At 43.7% G+C, this 23,240-nt stretch overlaps 1 protein-coding gene across 5 annotated transcripts in view; it reads right to left on the bottom strand.

The window, feature by feature from the left end:
* Majin (membrane anchored junction protein) overlaps positions 1–23,240 on the bottom strand; it is a 35,847-nt gene that overhangs the window by 5,038 nt on the left and 7,569 nt on the right. The window contains exons 2-9 of one of the 5 annotated variants that reach the window (XM_029566358.1): positions 21,602–21,669; positions 14,338–14,455; positions 12,055–12,100; positions 8,915–8,990; positions 8,267–8,392; positions 6,244–6,275; positions 5,865–5,956; positions 3,598–3,715 (exon numbers count right to left, since the gene is read on the bottom strand). In XM_029566358.1, coding sequence (XP_029422218.1) covers positions 3,598–3,715; positions 5,865–5,956; positions 6,244–6,275; positions 8,267–8,392; positions 8,915–8,990; positions 12,055–12,100; positions 14,338–14,438 — 591 coding nt within the window. In that variant the 5' untranslated portion in view covers positions 14,439–14,455; positions 21,602–21,669. Of the gene's footprint in view, positions 1–3,597; positions 3,716–5,864; positions 5,957–6,243; positions 6,276–8,266; positions 8,393–8,914; positions 8,991–12,054; positions 12,101–14,337; positions 14,456–18,288; positions 18,477–21,601; positions 21,670–23,240 lie in introns of all 5 variants that reach the window. The other 4 variants (XM_029566359.1, XM_029566360.1, XM_029566357.1 and 1 more) reach the window with 4 other exon arrangements.

Below are 23,240 nucleotides of genomic sequence, written 5' to 3'. Positions count from 1 at the left end.
CTCTGCCTCCCAAGTGCTGGGATTAAAGGCATGCGCCACCACACCCAGACTTTATTTATTATTTTTATTTTTATGTGTATGTATGTATTACCTGCATGTAGGTTAAGTGCACCCATGTCGTGCAATGCCTGTAGAGGCCGTCGGATCCCCTGGAACTGGAGTTACAGACAGTTGTTAGCTGCCATGTGGGTGCTGGGATTTGAACCCAGGTCTTCTTCAAGAACAACCAGTGTTCTTAACCACTGAGCCATCTCTCCAGCCCGAAAGGATGATTCTTAAAGATTTGATGAAACTATGATTTTTGGTTTAAATCTTGATGCAGAGATGACCAAAGAGACAGGCATCTCTTAGGGTTGGGGATTAGGGGTCAGTGGGCAAAGGCCCTAGGGTAAGGATGTAGCCCATCTTAGTACCAGGAGGATTCCTTTTACAGGAAAGATTTCCTTTGAAGGAGGTCTTCTCAGCCACATGTTGTCAGAGATGAGAGCGGTGGCCTGAGGGACTGGGGGTGCCCCTGGAGATGTGCAGAAGGACAACACACTTTGGAACCCCCTGAATGTTCAGGGCCAGATCAGCTTGGAAATGGAGTTGGAGCAGAGATGGACAAAAAGCTGTGAGCAGTCAGTATGGTCCACCTTAGAATCACTTACGTACTCTCTCATTTTTTTATCCTTTCAAAAAAAGTCTGAGTCTCTAGGTCTGGGATCTGGAGGAACAAAGAGGAGGGGGTTCTCCCTCCCTTATTCTTCCCCAAATATCTTTCATGAAGCAAGTATTATGTTCTAAGCTTCCCTGTACAGGTTTCCCAATGTGTTCAGACATGCACAATCCTCACTGGCTGTATGTGATCATATGGCCAAACTTTCCACAAAGGGGGCAGAAAATGCCAAGCACTGAACCACAGGAACAAATTCAATTTTTCCAGCTCAAGTGACTTGCACTGAGAGTCACTGTGATCACTTTAATTTAGGAGAAATCCTCTCCCTGGGAACAGGCCCTGTGATGGAGGCTGTCTTTGGGTTTGAGTCAAAATCAATAAACATGCTTCTTTTGCTTAGCTTTTCTCTAAACCCAGAATCAGGATGAAAAGGTAATTATGTTGAGTAAGAAGCTGTGGGTACTGTTCTTGAGGGAGATGATGTGTCAAACTAAGAATAGGAAGGTACAGAGGGTAGAGAAAGGAAAATGTTCCTTTAATAGCAATTATCTCTTTGTATAAAGTCTTTGTTCTCAGGAGCTTCATGTCCCTTCTCGTACCTTCTCCTTCCTTCTTACCCCTCACAGGACGAGAGGCACAGCAAGAAGCCAAGTTTTGCTGAAAATCATTCAGGGGGCTGCTTGGTTGCGGCACAAAATCAGGGGCCCACTGCTTACCCCTGTTCCCAGAGGCATAGGTCTAGATCCTAAGGGAGCACTCAAATAACTGATAAACTGGAGGGAAGCAGCCAGGTTTTACATGTGTGTTGTGTGCGCTGGCATGAAACACAATGCGTTAAAAACGTGACAGAATAGTTTGAAAATGAAATTGCTTCATTACTTTATGTAAAAACATTTTTAGGGAATCCCTGTGATCTTGGCCTACCACTGTCTAGTCCATTCTGACCTGTCCAGTAACATTTTAAAGTACTGTACCTATGCTCCAGGTTCATTGGCTTATAGTCACAAAAAGCATGTCACTCTACTCTTGGCCTGAGGCTCTCCAAGTGCCTCAGCTCCTCTGGGAACCCTTCCCTCATGGCCTCTTTGTGCTCCTTAGGTACCCTGTGCTTCTGGCACACAGTACACCTATCTGCAACCGCCTGCCTGCCATTCCTGGTGTTTTTAGGGGAAGAGCATGATATTTCAAGTACTTGGCAAATAGTAATCACACAGTAATGCTGCTTCTTCATTGATCATTGTGTGGGTCTAGGGAAGGTTAAGGGGGTGAGCTGTTGTTTCTAGAACTTAGGATCAAAGCTATTTCATAAATATAAAGGAGAGAAAGAAAGGGAGGAAGGGAGAGAGGGACGGAGGGAGGGAAGGTGGGAGGTCTATAAGGAATATGTAATAGTTAAGAGCTAAATGGGGAAGAAATAGAAAAATATGCTAGGGGGCTGGAGAGATGGCTCAGCGGTTAAAAGCATTGACTGTTCTTGCAGAGGACCTGGGTTCAATTCCCAGACCCACATGACAGCTAACTATCCTAACTCCAGTTCCAGGGGACTCAACGCCCTCTGCTGACCTCCAGGGGTACTGCATGACAATGGGTACACGTACATAAAATAAAAATAATAAATAAAAAAAATTTGTTTTGCTCTTTTTGAAGCAGGGTCTCCCTGTAGCCCCAGCTGTCCTGGAGCTCACTATGTAGACCAGGCTGGCCTTGAACTCACAGAGATCCGCCTGCCTCTGCCTCCCAAGTGCTGGGACTACAGGCGTGCGCCACCATGCCCGGCCCATGGCAAAAGTTTTCTACAGTGATGATTCTGTACTGGATTTAACCTCCATCCAATTCAGGCCTATTTTCTTACTTAAACTGCAGAATACACACAGTTTCTTAAAAAACACTTTACAGGGCTGGAGAGATGGCTCAGTGGTTAAGAGCACTGACTGCTCTTGCAGAGGACCCGGGTTCGATTCCCACCACCCACACGGCAGCTGTGAACCATCCTTAACTCCAGTTCCAGGGGAATCCAAAGCCCTCTTCTGACCTCCGCAGCATTGCACGACATGGGTGCACTAATGCAGGCAATACACTCATATACATAAAATAATAATAATTATTATTATTATTTTGGTCTTTTTGAGACAGGGTCTCCCTATAGCCCCAGCTGTCCTGGACCTCACTATGTAGACCATGCTGGCCTCCAACTCACAAAGATCCGCCTGCCTCTACCTCCCGAGTGCTGGGATTAAAGGTGTGCGCCACCACGCCTGGCCCTTATTATTTTTATTTTATGTGTATGAGTGTATTGTCTGCATGTATTTAAGGGCACCTGTGTCAAGAAGTACCTACAGACAGCATCGGATCCCCTGGAATTTGAGTAATGGACAGACAGTTGTCAGCTACTATGTGGCTGGGAATCAAACCTGAGTCTTCTACAAGAGCAGCCAGTGCTCTTAATCACTGAGCTATCTCTCTAGCCCCATAAGCAGTTTTTTTTTTTTTGAGACAGGGTCTCCCTGTAGCCCCAGCTGGCCTGGAAGTCACTATGTAGACCAGGCTGGCCTTGAACTCACAGAGATCCACCTGCTTCTGCCTCCCAGGTACTGCTGGGGATTAAAGACATGCACCACCAAAGCCATCATAAGCAGTTTTTTTAATGTTTTTTTTTGGTCTTTTTGAGACAGGGTCTCACTGTAGCCCCAGCTGACCTGGAACTCACTATGTAGACCAGGCTGGCCTCGAACTCAAAAGAGATCCACCTGCCTCTGCCTCCCAAACCATAAGCAGTTTTTTAAGCTGAGAAGAACCTCTAACAAAAAGATTTGCATTACATAGCCGTTTGGGGGACAGACTGGTGAGGGCAGAATAGCTGAATGTTATTCTACAGAGAGTGAAACCGGAGGAAGAGTTTCAATCAAGGACCAAGATGAGCAGGTAATAGGAACCCTGACCTGTAACAGAGCAGGTGCTGTCAAGAGCCTTGAAGCCTCCATTTTGCTGCTTCCCCTCCTGGTGTTCATATGGCACTTCTTATTCCTGGAGGCTTGGCTGGCAGTCTCCATCTTGGCCCTGAGTTGGGGAGGAAAGCCCAGGAAATGTTACTTTCTGTGGCAACATTACCACATTCAAGCAAATGTGGCCCAAATGAATATTTCAGCAAGTTGGCTATTTTTATACTACCTCTGGCTGGCAGGAAAAATTGTGTGGCAAAATTCTCTTTGGTTGCTTTAATTCACAACAGAATTCCAATTTGAGATATTTAAGAAACAGAAGATGTGACTGACAGAGCACATATGACTCTGAAATGTTCAATTGTACATCAAAACCTAAGGGACGATCTGGTGCCTCAACTCTGTAGGAAAATCAGTTAAATAAAACAGAGCAAAGTTTTCCACCTCAAGCACCATCACATTCCACATGGCTCGGAATGAACTATACTTGTCTCTGGCACACACATCTGGAAGGCTCAGGGTTTTAGAGTCTATCTCACTGTTCCTGTGTGTTAAGGGGCCCACAGGTCCTAGGAGAAGGGCAGCTGCCTTTTGTGAGCCTAGTGTAAAAGCACTTTGGCCTGGGGTTATTTCAGGTGGCCTCTCTGGGATGCTAAGAATGACTAAATGGTCTCACTGACTCATATTTCCCCAATAGAGAATCAAAAGGCCACAAGAAGCCTCTACAACAAGTAGCCACTACACAAGTAGCCTCTACAACAGCAACTTCTACATGTCGGGATATGCTCAGCATTCCCCCTAACAAGTCATGTACACCATCCTTTTTTTCTTTTTGAAACAAAGTCTTACTATACATCCTTGGCTGGCCTGTTGCAGTGAGGGATTCTATTGCCTCTGCCTTCCAGATGCTGAAATTACAGGTGTGTACCACCATACCTCCCACAATCTTGTGCACACATTCATATTTTACTCCTGGTTGCACTTAAAATTGCTCACTAGATAAGACAGAATTGTATTTTATTTATTCTCATTCTTTCAATGTTTTCCTTTTTTTTTTTTTTTTTTGGTCTTTTTGAGACAGGGTCTCCCTGTAGCCCCAGTTGTCCTGGAACTCACTATGTAGACCAGGCTGGCCTTGAACTCAGAGATCAGCCTGCCTCTGCTGGGATTAAAGGCATGGGCCACCACGCCCAGCCCCTTCTCCCTTTTTTGTATGTGCACATTCATGCGTATGCTGTGTGTGTTCCTTTTGTTTGAGACAGGGTCTCTTGCTGGCCCAGAGCTTGCCAAGTAGGCTAGGCTGGCTTAGCCAGGCCAGCCAGTGACCTTGAACTCAAAGTTCTGCCTGTCCTCTAGCTGCAGTTACAAGCCTGGGCCACCATGCCTACATTTTCCCCACCCCCACAGGTTCTGGGGTTTGAACTCAGGTCCTTATGCTGGCCTGGCAAGCACTTTACCAACTAAGCCATCTTCTCAACCCTCTTTCTACTTTTGAATAATATTTTGAGACTCTAAATTTTTTGCTTTCCAATTTTGCCTTCCATAATGTAATGCTACCATAGTACATTAGTGTTGGAGTCAATACACTATATCTGACTATACTCACTACATTTCCTTCTGGCTTTTGTCTTTTTTCATGCCAAGGCCTCACACTTACTAGGCAATCACTTTATCAGTAAGCTGCATTCCAGTTCAGCCTTCATCTTTTTCTTTTTAAATTATTATTATTATTATTTTTGGTCTTTTTTGAGACAAGATCTCCCTGTAGCCCCAGCTGGCCTGGAACTCACTATGTAGACCAGGCTGGCCTTGAACTCACAGAGATCCGCCTGCCTCTGCCTCCCGAGTGCTGGGATTAAAGGCATGTGCCACCATGCCCGGCTAGCCTTTTTTTTTTTTTTAAGCTTTACTTTTATTTATGTGTATGTGCATGTATATGCCTTATATGTATGGGTGCCCATGGAAGCCAGAGGAAGGTGCTGGATCCCCTGGCACTGTAATTACAGGCAGTTGTGAGCCACCTGATAGAAGAACAGCAAGTGCTCTTAACCACTGAGCCAGCTCTCCACCCCTCAGCCTTCATCTTAACAGACAATTCTACTTTGCTGAGAAAGGGACTGTGTTTCCTTAGTCTACCCACTGGAATGGGCCAGGTACTGACGAAACCTCCCAAAGGAAAGTGACTTATCCAAGGTCAGAATCAACAAAGGGCAACAGGTAGCAAAGTTGACTACAAGCCAGGCATTAGCCTCTCTCTGCACACTAACCTGTGTGGCCCTGGTCTTCCAGGGGAACTGGGCTCCTCTGTGAGTTTTCGTTTCCTCATTACAGCTTCTTCTGCTTTGTGCTCAGCTAGGATCTGCAGGGGGCATATGGACTCCTCATTTTCTAGAGTGCCTCATAGTTTAGGAGGCACAGCAAAGGACTCCCTACCAAAGGCAACTTGTAACACCACTACTCCAGTAAGGATCAGACCTTCTGTCAGAGACATGACCTCTGAAATCTAAACAAGATGAGACATATGGTCTCATGTGGACAGCCATGATGGGACCTGGGTAGAAACTGAGGGGCAAAGACAGGAGATAAGAGCAGCACTTTTGAGGCAATAAAGACAATTTTCTTTTTGTACAGAAAAGACAAACTTACCAACTCAAGAGGAATGTCGTGTGTTCGTTTCCCTACAACAGGAAATGTTGCCATAATGGATAAAGAAATTTTTTTTTTTTTTTTTTTTTTTCTGTCTTTTGAGACAGGGTCTTCCTATAGCTCCAGCTGGCCTAGAACACACTATGTAGACCAGATTGGCTTTGAACTCATAAGACTGGCCTACCTCTGCCTCCTGAGTGCTGGGATTAAAGATGTGAGCCACTATATCCAGTTCAATCAAGACAATTTTATTTGGGTTTCTGGCTATTTATTTCTCAGAGCTGGTCTGAGACAAAACTTACTTGAGTCCTTTTCCCTTCTGCCTGGTACCACTTTCCCTATAAACAGTTTTCAAACTTTGGTCCTACCCTGTTCCAGAACAATTGTTATCTATAAGCTGAAATGGATTTGAATCACACCATACTTTAACAATATGCCCCTCCAAAGAGGGCAAACTTTTAAGTTGGCTCAGTGGGCAAAGGGTTTGTAGCACAAGCCTGGTGACCTGAGTTTGATCCCCAGCACTCATATAAACCCCATGTAAAGGTAGAAGAGAACGAACTTCACAAAATTGTCCTCTGATCTTTATGTGCTGTGGAATGCATACACACACATACACACACACACACACACACACACACAGAAAAACTGGAAGGGCTAGGGATGTGGTTCACTTGGTAGAGTGCTTGATTAGCCTGCGTTCCAACCCCAAATAAACTGGATGTGGTGCCAGCACTCAAGAGGTAGAGGCAGGAGGATCAAGGTCATTGCTGGCTACTTTGAGAGTTTGGGGAGGGCTGGAGACCTGGCTCCTATAGTTAAGAGCTCTTGCTGCTCTTGCAGATGACCTGAGTTCAGTTCATAGCATCCACATGGTGGCTCAAAACTGTTTGTAACTTCAGTTCCAGATGCCTTCAGTTGTCCCAGGCATGTATGTGGTGCACATACATAAATGTAGGAAAACATTTATGTACATTAAAAAAATTGTAAGAAAAAAGAAAGAAGAGGGTTATAGAGATGGTTCAGTGGTTAGGAGTGTTTGCTGCTTTTCCAAGAGACCCAAGTTTGCTTCCTAGCCCCCATGTCCAATGGCTCACAACCACCTGTAACTCCAGCTCCAAGGGATCTAATGTCCTTTTCTGGCCTCTGTAAGCCCACAAATGCATGTGACATACACACAGAGACAAATACACATAAATTTTTAAAAATCTTAAAAAAGAAACACTGGGATTTAGGCATCAGAGAAATACTTTGCACTTTGTGTGTGGAGGGGGTGTATGTGTATGTGTGTGCATTTGTGTGAGTGTATGAAGAGGCCATAGTATGTTGGGCTGTTCCACCTTATTCCCTTGAGATGGGATCGCTCCCTGAACCTGAAACTCATTATTTCAGCTAGGCTGGCTGGCCAGTGAGCTCTTCACCTCCCAATGCTGGGGTTACAGGTATGTGTGACCATGTTCAGCTTTCATGTGGGTACTGGGGATTCAAATACAGGCCCTTGTGCTTCCACAGCAAGTGTTCTTACCTACTGAACCATCTCTGTAGCTCTCCTTCACATTTTTTTCAAATCAAATTGGAATGCATTTGCTTGTCCCTTATTGAATGAAAATAGGCATGTTCCTCAGAGATTAATAATTGGGAGAACCTTTAAGATAACCCTAAGGTGAAAGTCACTGCATAGTCCAGAATTTGGAAGTGTTTTAAGAGTGTCTTTCACTGAGTGATTACTCTCAAATCAGACCATGTATTTTCCTTCCACTAACATTTATGTATTTAATTCTTGAACTTATTTCTTCACCATTTCACAAAGGAGACACAGAAAGATTAAATAACTTATCTCAGCTCACAGATGACATATTGTATCTCAGCTGGCTATTCAGTGGAAGTCACAGAGTACAAAGCCAGGCTTTGGGGAAATGCTCCAGGCTTCTGGAGCCCCACTGGGCAGACAGTTGCACCACAGTCAGTTCATACTCTTGACCCATTTCCTCCTCAAAACACTCACTCCTATCACTGTCCTCACCAGGCAACCAGTTGTCACTGAGCCATTTCATCTCCACATACAGGGTGAAAATGAACGGGTAGGGAGCCAAGATGATGTCTCCATGTTTAAATTTCAGATGGGAGACTCTCTCCCACTTGCTTTTATCTGGAAATGGTGCTAAGGAAGGAGGAAAAAGGCAGGTGTACAGTCCCGATAACTGTTGGAGGGAGAAGACTCCTCCTATCTTTTCTCTGACCCACCCCCCCAAGCTACCTTTGGCCTTGCTGCTTCTATTTGAATCTACAGTGTGACTTGTATATAGCTCATTAATAGCCAGGAAAAGCCAAGTATGCTGGTGCTTGCCTATAACCACTGCACTCAGGAGGCTGAGGGGGGAGGACTACTTTGAGTTCCAGGATACCCTGGACTACATACTGAGCAGCAGGCCAGCTAGAGCTACCTTATAAGACCCAGTCTCAAAAGACAAAACATCAGGCATGGTGTTTTACATAGGATTATACCTGTACTCCTAGCCTTTGGGAGGCAGAAGCAGGAAGATTACAAGCTCAAGGTTATCCTTGGATATACAGTGAGTTAAAGGCCAGCCTGGGCTACATGAGATTGACCCTGTCTTAAACATCACATTCTCCCACCGCCCCCCAAAAAAGACCAGGAAAGAAAGGATACAGGGAAACACAATGAAGTGCTCTGTAACAAATGGCTGCAGGTTGTCCATGTTTGCCAAGACTGCACGGATAGAATCCTGAGAAAAGATGTTTAAAATTACTTTAATGCTCTTGGATTTCAGCCAGTCTTTCCATTTATGCCATCTGCTGTTTTCACATACCTTGTTTTTTAAAATGTTTCACTGTTACTGTGTGTGTGCATGCATACACGTGTACACTATGTGTGTCACTGAGGATAACCTGTGGGAGTCCATTCTCTCCCTCTACCATGTGCGTCCTGGGATAGAACTCAGGGTGTCACCTTGATGGCAAATGCCTTCACCCTGGGGCCATCTTGCAAGTCCTCACATACCTATACTCTAATGAAACTGAACTAATTGCTGTTTCCTGATTGTCTTCTGCTTCTCCACTTCTGTGATTTTGCTCTTCCCTCTGCCTGAAGAACCTGTCCAAATTCTACCTGTTCTGGAAGGTACAGTTGAAAAGGCAGCCCTCCAGAAAGCCGTCCCCTGCATCAGCAATGAGCTGTTAGCTCAAACTTTATAGCCTCCAACTGTGTTTTCACATACATGGCTCATTTTCTTTACTGAGAGGAAGTAAGGGAAGTACCTGACGTACTGTCTCCACCTGACTCTAGCTCATAGTGGACGATGCATAACAGGTCCTTAATGATGGATGTTGAGCAAGCCTAACAGTATTAATGCAGTTACTTTGCTCTTACTCAGATCAAGCCTTTCTCTCTTTAAATTTTTTTTTTTGAGATAGGGTCTCATGATGTAGACCAGGCGGCCTAGAACTCACAAACATTCACCTGCTTCTGCCTCCTGAGAGCTCAAATTAAAGGGGTATGCTACCACACCCAGTAACTCTTTAACTTTTAATTGATTAGTCCTTAATTAATCTATGCTTATTGGTCTAAATGAACAGTTTGGTGTTATAAAAGACCACTTGGACTGGTGAGATGGCTCATTGGATAAACAAGCCTGTCACGTGTCAGTTGAAATGGCTCAGTAGATAAACATGCCTGTCACCAAGCCTAACAACCTGAGTCTAATCCCTGGGACTCATATGAGAGAACTGACTCCTCCAACTTCTCTTACCTCCATGCACTCCTGCACATGAAAACACACAAATAAATGTTTAAAAAAACTATTCATTTCCTATTTAACTTCTTTGGGGGAGGAGGTTATTGAACGAGCCTATTGCCTTGTGCATGTCAGACAAGTATGTGTTCTACAGAGCAAGAGCTCCAGACCAGGACCACTCATTTCCTATGAGAAAAGATTCTAAATTTCAGTCACAAATATTGTTATTTTACTTCTCTAACCTTCATCTTCCTCGTGTTCGGGCTTTAGAAAGCAGAAACTGGCATTTACCTTTATAGTCTCTGTACTAGCATGGTGTCTTGCTTATAATAACTAATGTTTACTAATTCTATGATAAGTGATTTTTTTTTCTTTTTGTGTGTTCCTATGGGTATACGCATGTGTGCATGTATACCTGTGTGTACATATGGAGGCCCAGAGGTTAATGCTGGGTAGTCTTCCTTGATCACTCTTCTCTTCTCCTTCCTCCCTCTCTCCCCTCCTTTCCTTCCTTCATTTAAAAAAATATTTTATTATTTTTATGTGTATGAGTGTATTGCCTACATGTATGTGAGTGCACGTGTGTTGTGCAATGCCATGGAGGTCAGAAGAAGGCATCAGATTCCCCTGGAACCGGAGTTAAGGACGGTTCATAGCCGCCATGTGGGTACTGGAAATTGAACCTGGGTCCTCTGCAAGAGCAGTCAGTGCTCCTAACCGCTGAGCCAACTCTCCTCCTTCCTTCATTTTTGAGACAGGGTCTCCCTGTAGCCCCAGCTGGCCTGGAACTCACTATGTAGACCAGGCTGGCCTTGAACTCAGAGATCTGCCTGCCTCTGCCTCCCGAGTGCTGGGATTAAAGGTGTGCACCACCACGCCTGGCTTTAAAAGTATATTTAATAATATAGTAATTCCTTAAAATGTGGAAGCATATATCTGTAAATCACTAGTCACAAGTCACTGAGTTGTGACATTAGAAAAGGCTAAGCTGGGGCTGGAGACATGGCTCAGTGGTTAAGAGCACTGGCTGCTCTTAGGGAGGACCTGCGTTCGATTCCCAGCATCCACATAGTGCTTAACAACTGTCTGTAACTCCAGTTTCAGGGGAATCTGATGCCCTCTTCTGGCCTCCTCCATCTGGCATGAGTGCACTTACATACATACAGGCAATACACTTATAAACATAAAATAAAAATAATAAAATATTTAAAAAAGAAAAAGCTAAGCTAGTTTAAACCTCTCATTTTACAGATGGGGTGACTGAGACCCAGATTGACAAATGATTTACCAAGTCACACAGCCCATTAGACTGCCTAAGTTGGGACTGGAATTGAGGGCCAGGTCCCCAGAACTCTAACTCCTGGTCCAATGCTTTAATCAGTTTACAAAGCGGTCTACCTGCTCAGTCTTGGCTTTTTGTCTTTTTTGAGACAGGGTCTCCCTGTAGGCCCAGCTGGCCTAGAACTTGCTATGTAGACCAGGCTGGCCTTGACCTCACAAAGATCTGCCTGCCTCTGCCTCTGCCTCCCAAGTGCTGGGATTAAAGGTGTGCACCACCATGCCCAGCTATGCTGTCTTTTCTGTCTGGGAAGCCCAAAGCAGGAAGAGCTACATAGTAAAGCAATGAAAATGAAGTGGGACCAAAGCAACGGCAAATGTTTCCAATTAAAATGAAGACCCAGCTGCGTGTCTGTGTATTTACAGCTGTTTCCTTGATGTCAAATACCAGGCGGTGGTTGGAATGAAGTTTCCCAGAGCCCTGAAGGCAGTCGTCCTCTGGAAGTTTACTCTGTGCCAGCTGCCACAACAGAGCTGCCCTGTCTGGGAACTTTGGTGGAAACAAAGTAACTCTCAGCCTCAAAGGTGCTCACACTTCAGCTAGAACTGAGAAAGGATGCAGGCTTTAAATTTCCCTGGAAGAACAGCAGTGTCTTTGCATGGAGAAACCAAGTCATCAGGTGGGGTTTGTGACTCAGTCTGTAGGAAATCATCACAACCTGGTGTGGCGGCATCCTTGGCTAAGGAGTGACTTCCCCTGAAGTTGTCTGCTCCCTACCTCCAGCTCCTGGATGATGGTTTCCTTATTTTCCATCTCTTCTCCTCTAGAAGATGAACAAATAGGCAACATAAGAAAGCTCTGTCCAGAATCTGCTCTGGTGGAGCTAAAGAACCATGACATACACTCCAGGTCTGTGGCCGACCCAGTGATGGATAGATTGGTGTGTGTGTGTGTGTGTGTGTGTGTGTGTGTGTGTGTGTGTCTATAAGAAAAATCATGAATTTAAAATACCTGAAGATAGATGTGTGTGTGTGTCTATAAGAAAAATCATGAATTTAAAATAACCGATGTGTGTATGTGTGTGTCTATAAGAAAAATCATGAATTTAAAATACCCGAAGATAGATGGGTGTGTGTGTGTGTGTGTGTGTGTGTGTCTATAAGAAAATCATGAATTTAAAATAACCGATGTGTGTGTCTATAAGAAAAATCATGAATTTAAAATAACCGAAGATAGATGTGTGTGTGTGTGTGTGTGTGTGTGTGTCTATAAGAAAAATCATGAATTTAAAATACCCGAATTCTGATAGCCAAGTTGAGTGTGGTGGTGCATGCCTCTAATTCCAGCACTCTAGAAATAAGATCAGGAGTTCAAGCTCATCCTCAGGTACATGGTGAGTTCAAAGCTACCCTATGCTGAGACTTTCTCAAAACACAAAACAAAGGCTGGAGAGATGGCTCAGTGGTTAAGAGCACTTGCTGCTTTTCCAGAGGCCGTGAGTTTGGTTCCTAGTATCCATGTTGGGAGTTTCACAACCACCTGTATGTAACTCCAGCTCCAGAGATCTGAGACCCTATTCTGGCCTATGAGGGCACCTGTACTCACCCAGATACACGCCCTACAGGTACATACACACATATATATTATATAATTACATATAAAATAAATTTTTTTTTGTCTTTTTGAGACAGGGTTTCCCTGTAGCTCTAGTTGAGCTGGAACTCTCTGTAGACCTGGCTGGCCCTAAATTCATAGAGATCTGCCTGCCTCTGCCTCCCAGTTCCAGGGAATCCAAAACCCTCTTCTGAACTCCGAGAGCATTGGTGCACCTACCTACATGCAAGCAGTATACTCATACACATAAAATAAAACCAGTGAAAAAGAAGAATTAAAAAAAAATTTTTTTTAAACAGGACTTGCTGTTCTTTCAGAGGACTCAGGTTCAATTCTCAGCAGCCACGTGGTGGCTTTATCACACTCTTCTGGCCTCCATGGGCATTGCACACATAGTAGGTGCAAAACACTTTTCAAATAAAAATACATCATTAAATGTTTTTGGTCAGATGCTTCTCCTGCATTAGCTGAGATGGTCATGTGGGTTTTACTCCCTCGTGTTATGACTACTGTTATATTGATTGGTTCTCCTGTTTTCTATTTTCTGTTCTTTGAGACATGATGGCACTATGCAGACCCAGGTGGCCTAGGGCACCTCAAATGCAGGATCCTCCTGCCTTATCCTCCCATGTGCTAGGATCACAGGCATGTGTCACCACATCTGGCTCCATTACTAGGTTTTTGAAATGCTTTTGCATTCCTGGGGAAATCCCAAGGTTGTAAACAATGCCAGTCTTCTCATTAATTTTTAAAATGTAATTTTAATAGAATATCATGGATTAACATTTAATAGATATATATTTAAAATAAGCACATTATTTTATTTTATTTTATTTTTTGGTCTTTTTGAGACAGGGTCTCCCTGTAGCCCCAGCTATCCTGGAACTCACTATGTAGACCAGGCTGGCCTCAAACTCACAGAGATCCACCTGCCTCTGCCTCCCGAGTGCTGGGATTAAAGGCATGCGCCACCACGCCCTGCTTAAGCACATTATTTTTAATTTTTAATTTCATATGAATATTATGCATAACTTATATAGCATAAAACTTTTAGGGTTTTTATCATTTTAAGAGTGCAAAGAGGTCCTGAGATGAAAAATTTTGAGAAACACTTCCTCAAAAGCATATTGTCAAGCAAGGCATAATGGTACAGGCTTTTAGTTCCAGCAGTTGGGAGGCAGAGGTGGATTTCTGAGAGATCAAAGCCAGCCTGGTCTACATAGCAAGTTCCAGGGCACCTGGGGCTACAGGGAAACCTTGTCCCAAAAAGACCAAAAAAAGAAAAAACCATATTGTCCCTAATTTAGGAATTAATATAAATAACACATATAATGAACAGTAAATACTAAGGCAAGTCTAACATGGTGCCACTGCAGAAACTCCCTGGACTGAATAAAGGCAAAGAAAGGAAGACCTGGAGGATGCTAGCCTGTGCTTTAAAATTACCTGATGCTGTCGCCATATCTGATTTTGAACTTGTACACAATGGACCCTGTATGCAGGAACCTTGTCTCTGGAAATGGGTAAGTGAAGGGTTTTAAACTCATTTCTTCCTGAAGGTAGCCTAAGTAAAGTAGAAACATTAGAGAATTACTAAAAAGCTAAATATGGCTCCTTACATATAGGACAAAGACATGGTGTCACTATGTGGCATCTCTTCACTCAGCATCTCTGCCCAGGGACCAAGCTCACTCAGCACTGCTATCAAGTACTTGGACCATTCTCCCATTCTCCTACTATATAGGGAAGGTTCAGGGCATGTGGGGAACCACCTTTCTATTTAAACACAAAAGGACAAAACTCAATACTCAAATTTTGCTTTTTTTTTTTTTTTTGACACAGGGTTTCCCTGTAGCTCCAGCCGGCCTGGAACTGGAACTTGCTATGTAGACCAGGCTGGCCTTGATCTCACAGTGATCCTCCTGCCTCTGCCTCCCAAGTGCTGGGATTAAAGGTGTGTGTCACCATGCTTAGTATTCAAGTTTTGCTTTTTACGACCTTATGTAAATTCCTTCTCTTCCCTAAGGCTAAGAATACTAGCACCTGTCCTGGTGACTCATAGGGGTTTTGTTACAATGAGATCCTTTCTCAGTCTATTTTCCTTTCTCATCCCCACTATTTCTAGAACTGAGGTGGATATGAAACAAGTTCAAATTAGGTAATGAGACAATCCAAAGATCACACCAGTAAGAGGCACAGATGAGAGGACTCGTTATAAATTTTCTATAAATTAAGGGATTAGTACCAATGTTTCCCAGTGGTGCCAAAGAATGCCTTGTTTTCCCTACTTAAAATTTATGTGTATGAGCATTATGCCTGCATATATGTAAGTGTATCCGTGTTGTGTAGTGCCCATGGAGGACAGAAGAGGGCGTGAGATCTCTTGGAACTGGAGTTATAGACAGTTGTTAGCTGCCACGAGGGTGGTGCGATTCAAAGCTGGGTCCTCTGTAAGAACAGCCAGTGCTCTTAACTGCTGAGCCGTCTCTCCCGCTCCTTTCCAACTTCTCAAAGGACATTCTTCTCCATCATTTGTGAGACTGTTCTGAGCCCCAAGACTGCCTATTATATTCCTATCACTTAGTAGTTTTAACTTTCCAGGCTTGGCATGGTGGTGTGCACCTTTAATCCCAGCACTCAGGAAGCAGAGGCAGGTGGATCATGGTGGGTTCAAGGTCAGCCTGGTCTACACAGAGAGTTCCAGATCAGCCAAGGCTGCACAGTGAGACTACCTTAATTTTTTTTTAAGTTTTAATTTTCCTGTTCTGAATCTGACCATTCAAAGTCCTTTCTAGATGGAACTCAGTAAAGGGGAAGAGCTAGGGAAAGAGTAAACACTACATACAGTCCCTTGGTCTCTTCATACACAACTTTAAACAATTAAGAGGTCCACAGTTCCCAAGGATCAAAGTTCCCTATACACAACTGGAGGCACTGACTTCAGAAGCAACTAAGATGGAATAAACACCAAAGGTACAACAAAGGATCTTGGGGCCAGGCATGATGGCGCACACCTTTAATCCCAGTACTTGGAAGGCAGAGGCAGGAGGATCACTGTGAGATCAAGACCAGCCTGGTCTACATAGCGAGCTCTAGGCCACAAGGGCTACATTATAAGACTTTTATCAAAGAACCAAAAAACCAATAAATAAGTAAATAATCTTGGTTTCAATCTCAGCTCTAACATCCCTACTTGACTTCTGAACATTGATCTCTCCTTTCCTCCCTCTTCTCTCCTTTTCCTTCCCTTTAAAAAAACTTAAAAAAATTTTTATTATTTTTAGTTTATGTGTACGAGTGTATTGCCTGCATATATGTGAGTGCACCCACGTTGTGCAATGCCGCGGAGGTCAGAAGAGGGCTTTGGATTCCCCTGGAACTAGAGTTAAGGACAGTTCGTAGCTGCCATGTGGGTGCTGGGACTCGAACCCGGGTCATCTGCAAGAGTAGTCAGTGCTCTTAACTGTAGAGCCATTTCTCCAGCCCCCGAAAAAAAAATTTTAAAAGGGTTGTTTAAGGGGCTGGAGAGATGGCTCAGCGATTGGGAGCACTGACTGCTCTTACAGAGGACCCAGGTTCGATTCCCAGCACACACATGGAGGCTATGAACCATCCTTAGCTCCAGTTCCAGGGGAATTTGAAGCCCTTTTCTGACTTCCTCAGCACCGCACGACATGGGTGCACTCACACATATGCAGGCAATACACTTGTACACACAAAATAAAAATAATAAAATATTAAAAAAAGAGTTGTTTAAATTTTTATGTGTGTGTGTGTGTGTGTGTGTGTATGTGCATATGAATGCATGTGCTCATGGAAGCCAGAGGCATTGATCTCCAGGACTGCTTGACATGGTTGCTGGGAATTGAATTCCAGTCCTCTAAAGAGCAGTACATGTTTTTAACCACTGAGCCATCTCTCCAGCCCTCCTTCCCTTTTACTAAGGAAAAAATTATTTTAGACAGGTCTCATTGTGTAACTCAGGCTGGCTCAAACATGGCAATCCTACTGCTTCAGTCTTGAGCCTTGGTTTTCTTACAGAATAACAACAGTAATTTTGCTTTTTAGAGACGGGGTCCCATGTAGCCCAGGCTGGCCTTGAACTCCCTTTGTAGCTGAGGATGACTAGAACTGATCCTCAGGCATCCACCTCCAAAGGGTTTTGGTTTTTTTCTTAAGATGGGCTGGGTGCGGTGGTAATCCTAGCATTCAGGAGGTAGAGGCAGTTGGATCTCTGTGAGTTCAAGGGCAGCCTGGTCTACATAGCAAGTTCTAGGGCAGCCAGGGTTACACACAGACTCTCTCTCTCTCTCTCTCTCTCTCTCTCTCTCTCTCTCTCAGAAAAATGGGGTCCTGCTATGTTACCCAAGTTGGCCCAGAGCTCTTGAGCTCAAGAGTGGCCTGGTGTCAGCTTTCTGAGTAGCTGAAACTTACAGGGTGTCAGACATCAGCTATAGCCTTTTTTGCCATACCCTGTTCTAAGTGCTGTGTATACTATTTCACTTTAAATCTCACAACCCTATACAATTAGTAAACTAGACAGATGTGGAAACTGAGGCACTACTGAGGGAATGTAGGCCCATAACCCCTTTAGTAGTCTAACTTTGAGTTATAAAGGGAAAAAAAGAACCAAGATAATAAAATTATTTTGTAAGTAGTAAAATTTCATATACACATACACATAAAGGATTTTTTTTTGTCTTTTTGAGACAGGGTCTCCCTGTGGCCCCAGCTGGCCTGGAACTATGTAGACCAGGCTGGCCTCGAACTCATAGAGATTCGCCTGCCTCTGCCTCCTAAGTAATGCTGGGATTAAAGGCGTGTGCCACCATGCCCGGCACATAAAGGATTCTTTACTTTCTTTTTGGAACAGGGTTTCCATATGTGTTCCAGCACAGCCTTGCACTATGTGGCCCAGCCTGGCGTCACACTCCCTGTAATCCCCCTGCCTCCCCCTTTCAGAGTCTTAGGATTACAGGCATGCACCGTCATGCTCTGCACTGTTTTTATTATTCTTTTCTCCCATAGTATCTTAATGCCATGTCTATTCAGCAAGAAAAATCTTTTATGGTAGACTCAGAAAAGCCAAGGTAGAATTTCCCACAATTTCCAAGTTCAAGTCTGGGGCCATCAGTAAGATTTCCCAATGTCTGATCTCAGCTGCTTGGAATTAGAATGGGACAAGTTTGGAGCCAGAACTTGTAGGCTATTTAGACTAGAATTTCCATCAAAAATGAAAAATAATTGTTGCTGACTGCATAGTAACCAGAGGGGAAATACTGTTCATATTCTGAGAAAATACTGGCTAGTGTCCCTTGCCCAAGGCATGGTAGAAATCCAAGGTCAATTTGATAGTTTTGGTGCCAGATAACTTTTCTAAATAGGCAGGGAGCCCACCTGCTGAGGCTCAGGTTGCTGCCACAGAAATTCAGCTTTTAGCTATTCAGAGGGTTTTTGCAGATGCAGTCACCTCGCTGCAGCCTGAAGTGTGGGGTCATCAGAGCCAAAGAAATGAAGGACATGTGCTAGAAATGAAATGACAGTCCAGGGAGAAAACTTCCATGTGCTGCACCACAGCTGAATGTCTGAAAAAAAGAAAAAGACAACTCTCCTAGCCAGGGCCTGCTCCTGTTAGTTGCTAGCTGGTCACTTCAGAAACAAACATCACACATTAATTACCTCATTTAAAAATAAAGATTAGACTGCATAATTGCAAAACAACCACATGGTAGTAGTGGTTGAAAGATTTCACAGTTACTTTCCAACTCTGACTACTGTAGTCATGGTGACACTATGTCCTTGTAACTATTAAGTTGATGGGACCTTGCAGAATAAAGGTCAGACTCAACCCATTTATAAGTGACCACAAATCATGATGGCTTTAAAAAGGAAGAAAAGTTACATGAGTATGGATAGAGTAAGGATAGAAGGTATGAGACCTGAAGACCACAGCTTGAGTTCTCGTTTTTTGCCTTGCCCAGACACATCTCACTATGTAGCACAGGCTGGCCTGGAACTCACCATCCTCCTGCCTTGACCCCCCAAATGCAGGGATGAAAGGCTCGTACTACCACACAAGATGTGAACACTACTTCTGCCTCTTACTAGTCAGTAGGCCCTGAAAAGAACTTACTCTTCATTCCTTGTCTCTGCACCTACAGTGGGGATTCCACCTACTCCTGGAATTGCAGGGTTTATGAAATGATGCTGTGAACAGCCACTTCATAAACTCTAAAGTACTATATAAGCATCAGCTATTATATATTCTTCTGTATGTCTGTGTGGTGCATGTGAGTATGCAGGTGTGTGCACTGGTGAGTGCACATGTGGCAGCCAGAGCAGGACATCAGGAGCTTCCTTTGCTGCTCTTTGCCTTCTTGCCAGGAGTGAACTGGAAGCTAGCTGGTTTGCCTAGGCTGGGTTAACCAGCAAGCTTTCAGGATCCACCTCTCTCTGCCCCCACCTCCATTATGGTCATGTACAGCCATGCCTGGCACTTTACATGGGTGCTGGGGATTAGAACTCATGTCCTTGTGTTTACAGAGTAAGCACTCTTATCCACTGAGCCATCTCTCCAGTCCCTATTAGTGATAGATTTGAAGAGTTCTTCTCTTAATGCTTTATAAGAGAAGCAATTTTAAGAGAATAAAACTGTATAACTTTAACAGAAACACAATTTGACAAGTCATAGCCATGACTCTTCCTTGAAAACACCCAAGTATTAGATTTAAAAGACATCCAGGAAAGATTCTTCAAGGTTTTAGTACTTTGTTTCTGTAGCAGGAGGCCTCCAAAGATGGCGCGGACCCAGAGCCCTGGGATTCAGTGAGAATTCACTTCACTTCTTGGTCTGCAAATAGCCCGCCAAAAGGACCCCACGCCTCCGTACCCTGCTCTCGAGCCCAGTGACTGCTGACAGACTGTGTGGCGTGGACCAATCAGAAAACGATACGCTGACTAAAGGGACTTGGGGACGGAGAAAAGGTAAATATAAGGCCTACCCTCTCCTGCATTAAACGAGCCTGCAGCACCTTGCCTAGTGCTTGCTTCTACCCGACTCCCAGGGTCTGTATGTGTTGTGACTCTGCGCCTCTTGCCCCCCTGCAATTGGAAGGAGACCCGATCCAGGTCAGGGTCTTCACAGCTGGCCTGAGAACCTGCAACATGTTTCACATAAAGAAACATCTGGATTGGTACAGACTTGACACAGGACTGAACACCATGAAGATAATGGTGATGCTGACTATTGGCATGGAAGATGGTAAGGAAGTGCAGTCACTAAACTTATCTGGTGGAAAAACCCTCCATGATGTTAAAGAATAAATGAACTTCTGTATTTACTCAAAATACACTTACTGAGCAAATCCAAAGTGACAGATTGAGGCCATTAATGAGTATGAGCAGCAAAATAGGGGAATCCTACTAACGCTATGAACCCATCACCCAGGTTTCATGACTGAGATCAAGGACAGATGATCACTTTCTTTTGAAAGTCTTTGGTGGTCTCAAGAAACTTGCCCATTGTTGCTAATATAGATTTAAAACCTCTGAAGACCTGTGTTTTCCACTAGAGATTCTTGGACAGGATATCTGCAATTCAAAGTGCTTCATTGCAGACAGTATCAAAAGGCAGCAACTTCACCAAAGAAGGGAACTCTGACTTTCAGTCCATAATCCAGTATGGAAGCAGGTTTAGCCCTGGCTGCTAAGAGCTTCCTTAGGCTCATATACTTTTCACTATAGTCTATTATCTTTCAGTCATTTTATTAAACTATATCCCTGGACATGCTTATAACCCAGATGATTCTGGGCAAACTCATTCTGGATTCAAAATAGAAGTTTTTCTGATTAGGGGTTATTATAATTTAGGGTATAAAGAGTTAAAGCACATTTGTTTCCAAGTTCTGTTTTCATAAGAAATTGTTTCTTCACCTTGTAGTATAACTGGGATGAATGACTAACAAAATAAAGTATATATAAATGCTTACGGTTGTGCTTAGCACATGGGTATCCAATAAAGAAGCCTCGGAACTTGCTAGGCAGATCAGGCTGGCCTACAACTCATAGAGTTCTGTTTGCCTCCCAAGTGCTGGGATTAAAGGTATGCACACCATACCAAACAAGAATCTCTTTTTAAAAAAGTGCTGTGGCCTAGTGGTTAAGAGCACTGGCTGTTCTTGCACAAGACCTGGGTTCGAATCCCAGCAACCACATGGCAGCTAACAACCATCTATAACTCCAGTCCCAGGGGATCTGCTGCCCTCTTTTGTCCTCCTTGGGCACTGCACAACATACTTACAGGCATAACACTCATACACATACAACAGAAATAAATAAAAAAAATTTTTAAGACTCAAAGGGCTGGAGAGATGGCTCAATGGTTAAGAGCACTGGCTGCTCTCGCAGAGGACCCGGATTTGGTCCCCAGCACCCACATGGTGGCTAACAACTGTCTATAACTTCAGTTCCAGGGGATCTGATGCCCTCTTCTGGCCTCTGCAGGCACTGTACATACACGGTGCACTTACATACATGCAGGCAAAACTCACAGCTGAAATAAAAATAAATTTAGAAAGTGCTAAGATCTGGCATGGGAAGATCTCTCTTCTTGAGAGATATCTTCATTGAGAAGATTTCGCCGTTCTCAATTCTCCCCACTTTCTGGTGAGACATAACTGTTAAAATTGGCCTTTGTTAAGATTATATTTACCTTTAGAACTGAGTCAGGTTTCGTTTTGTTTGGTGGAGAAGGGTGAACTTAATAGTTAGGAAGAGGCCCTGAAATGAAATGAAAAGTCCTTATTGGACACCTCAGTAAACCAGAAAGGAATCCAAACTAAGCTCTTACTCTTTGCACCTGAATGCTGCTTCTTAGCTACCCTGAAGGATTGAGAACTACCTCTGGTCCCTGGGCCCAGGATCGTGCTCCTTATGGTAGAAAAGGAATGTTTTCTCATCTCACCACCCTGTACAGTATTTGTGGCTTGTTACATGATGACTAACCTGTCTATTAGCATTCACATCACACTGACTTTACTGCAGCACTCTAAAAATCCTACCAACCCAGGAACCTAAAATCCATTTGGATGTAAAACTGAAGGCAATAAGATACTTTTAATTTTTTCGTTACACCGTTAGGTGTGCCGCCTAAAGCAGTACATGTATATTAAGGAAAGGGAGGCAAGCAGAATCAACAGTTTCAGAAAGGCAAATGGTACAAAGAACATTGTCAGCTGGAGAAAGAAAGAATTTTTACAGTGTTGAGCTATAAACCCCAAGTCTCTGAGATCCATATCTCAAGGGCTATAGTGGCAGAAGAAGGATCCAGGGAAGTATGAGAAGAAAGTATTCACAACATACAGCTTTGTTCTGGCATGAAACAGCAGATTCTGAGAAAATTAAGTTAATAGGAAGGCCAAGGCTGGGTGCAGTGGTGCACACCTGTAATCCCTGCACTCAGAGGCTTAGGAGGATTGCTGAAGTCGGAGGTCAGCTTAGGCTACAAAAGTGAGTTCAAAGCCAGCATGGGATACATAGTAAAACACTGTTTCAAAACATCCAAAGGATGGGGCTAGAGAGATGGCTCAATGGTCAAGAGCACTGGCTGCTCTTGCAGAGGACCTGGGTTTGAATCCCAGCACCTACTTGGTAGCTAACCACCATTCTAACTCCCAGTTCCAGGGGATCTGACACCTTCTGACTTCTGTGGGCACTGCACAACACAGATGCATTTACATACATCCAGGAAATACACTCATACACACAAAATAATAAACAATTAAAAAATATCCAAAGGAAGCCTAGTGTGGTGGTACATGCCTTTAATCCAAACACTAGGGAGGCAGAGGCAGGTAGATCTCTGTTGAAATCAAGGCCAGCCTGGTCTACATATTAAGCTCCAGGCTAGTTGAGGCTGTAGGAAAACCCTGTCTCAAAAAGACCCCTCAAAAATACAAAGGGAGAACTTAAAGAATTTTTATATTATGGAAAGAAAATTCCACTCAGGAAATCTGTACTTAGTTCAGTTCAATTTTTTAGTGAGATATTGGGAATACAAAACTTATACTCACAGCTGGGCATGGTAGCACACACCTTTAATGCCAACACTCAGGAAGCAGAGGCAGGAAGATCTCTGGGAATTCAAGACCAAGCTACATAGCAAAACTATGCCTCAAAAAAAAATTGTACTCATTAGGTTATGAAGATACACTTGCCAAGGCCTGGAGACACAGACTAATCCTAGCTACTCTGGAGGCTGAGGCAAGAGAATTCCAAGTTCAAGACCTGCCTGAGATACAGACCGAATTCAAGGTCAAACTAGGCAATTCAGTGAGACACGGACTCATTTT

Source organism: Nannospalax galili, unplaced genomic scaffold (genome assembly GCF_000622305.1).
Source record: "Nannospalax galili isolate Female #2095 unplaced genomic scaffold, S.galili_v1.0 scaffold1659, whole genome shotgun sequence".
NCBI classification, from domain to species: Eukaryota; Metazoa; Chordata; class Mammalia; order Rodentia; family Spalacidae; genus Nannospalax; species Nannospalax galili.
This window is presented reverse-complemented; position numbering and strand designations above follow the sequence as displayed.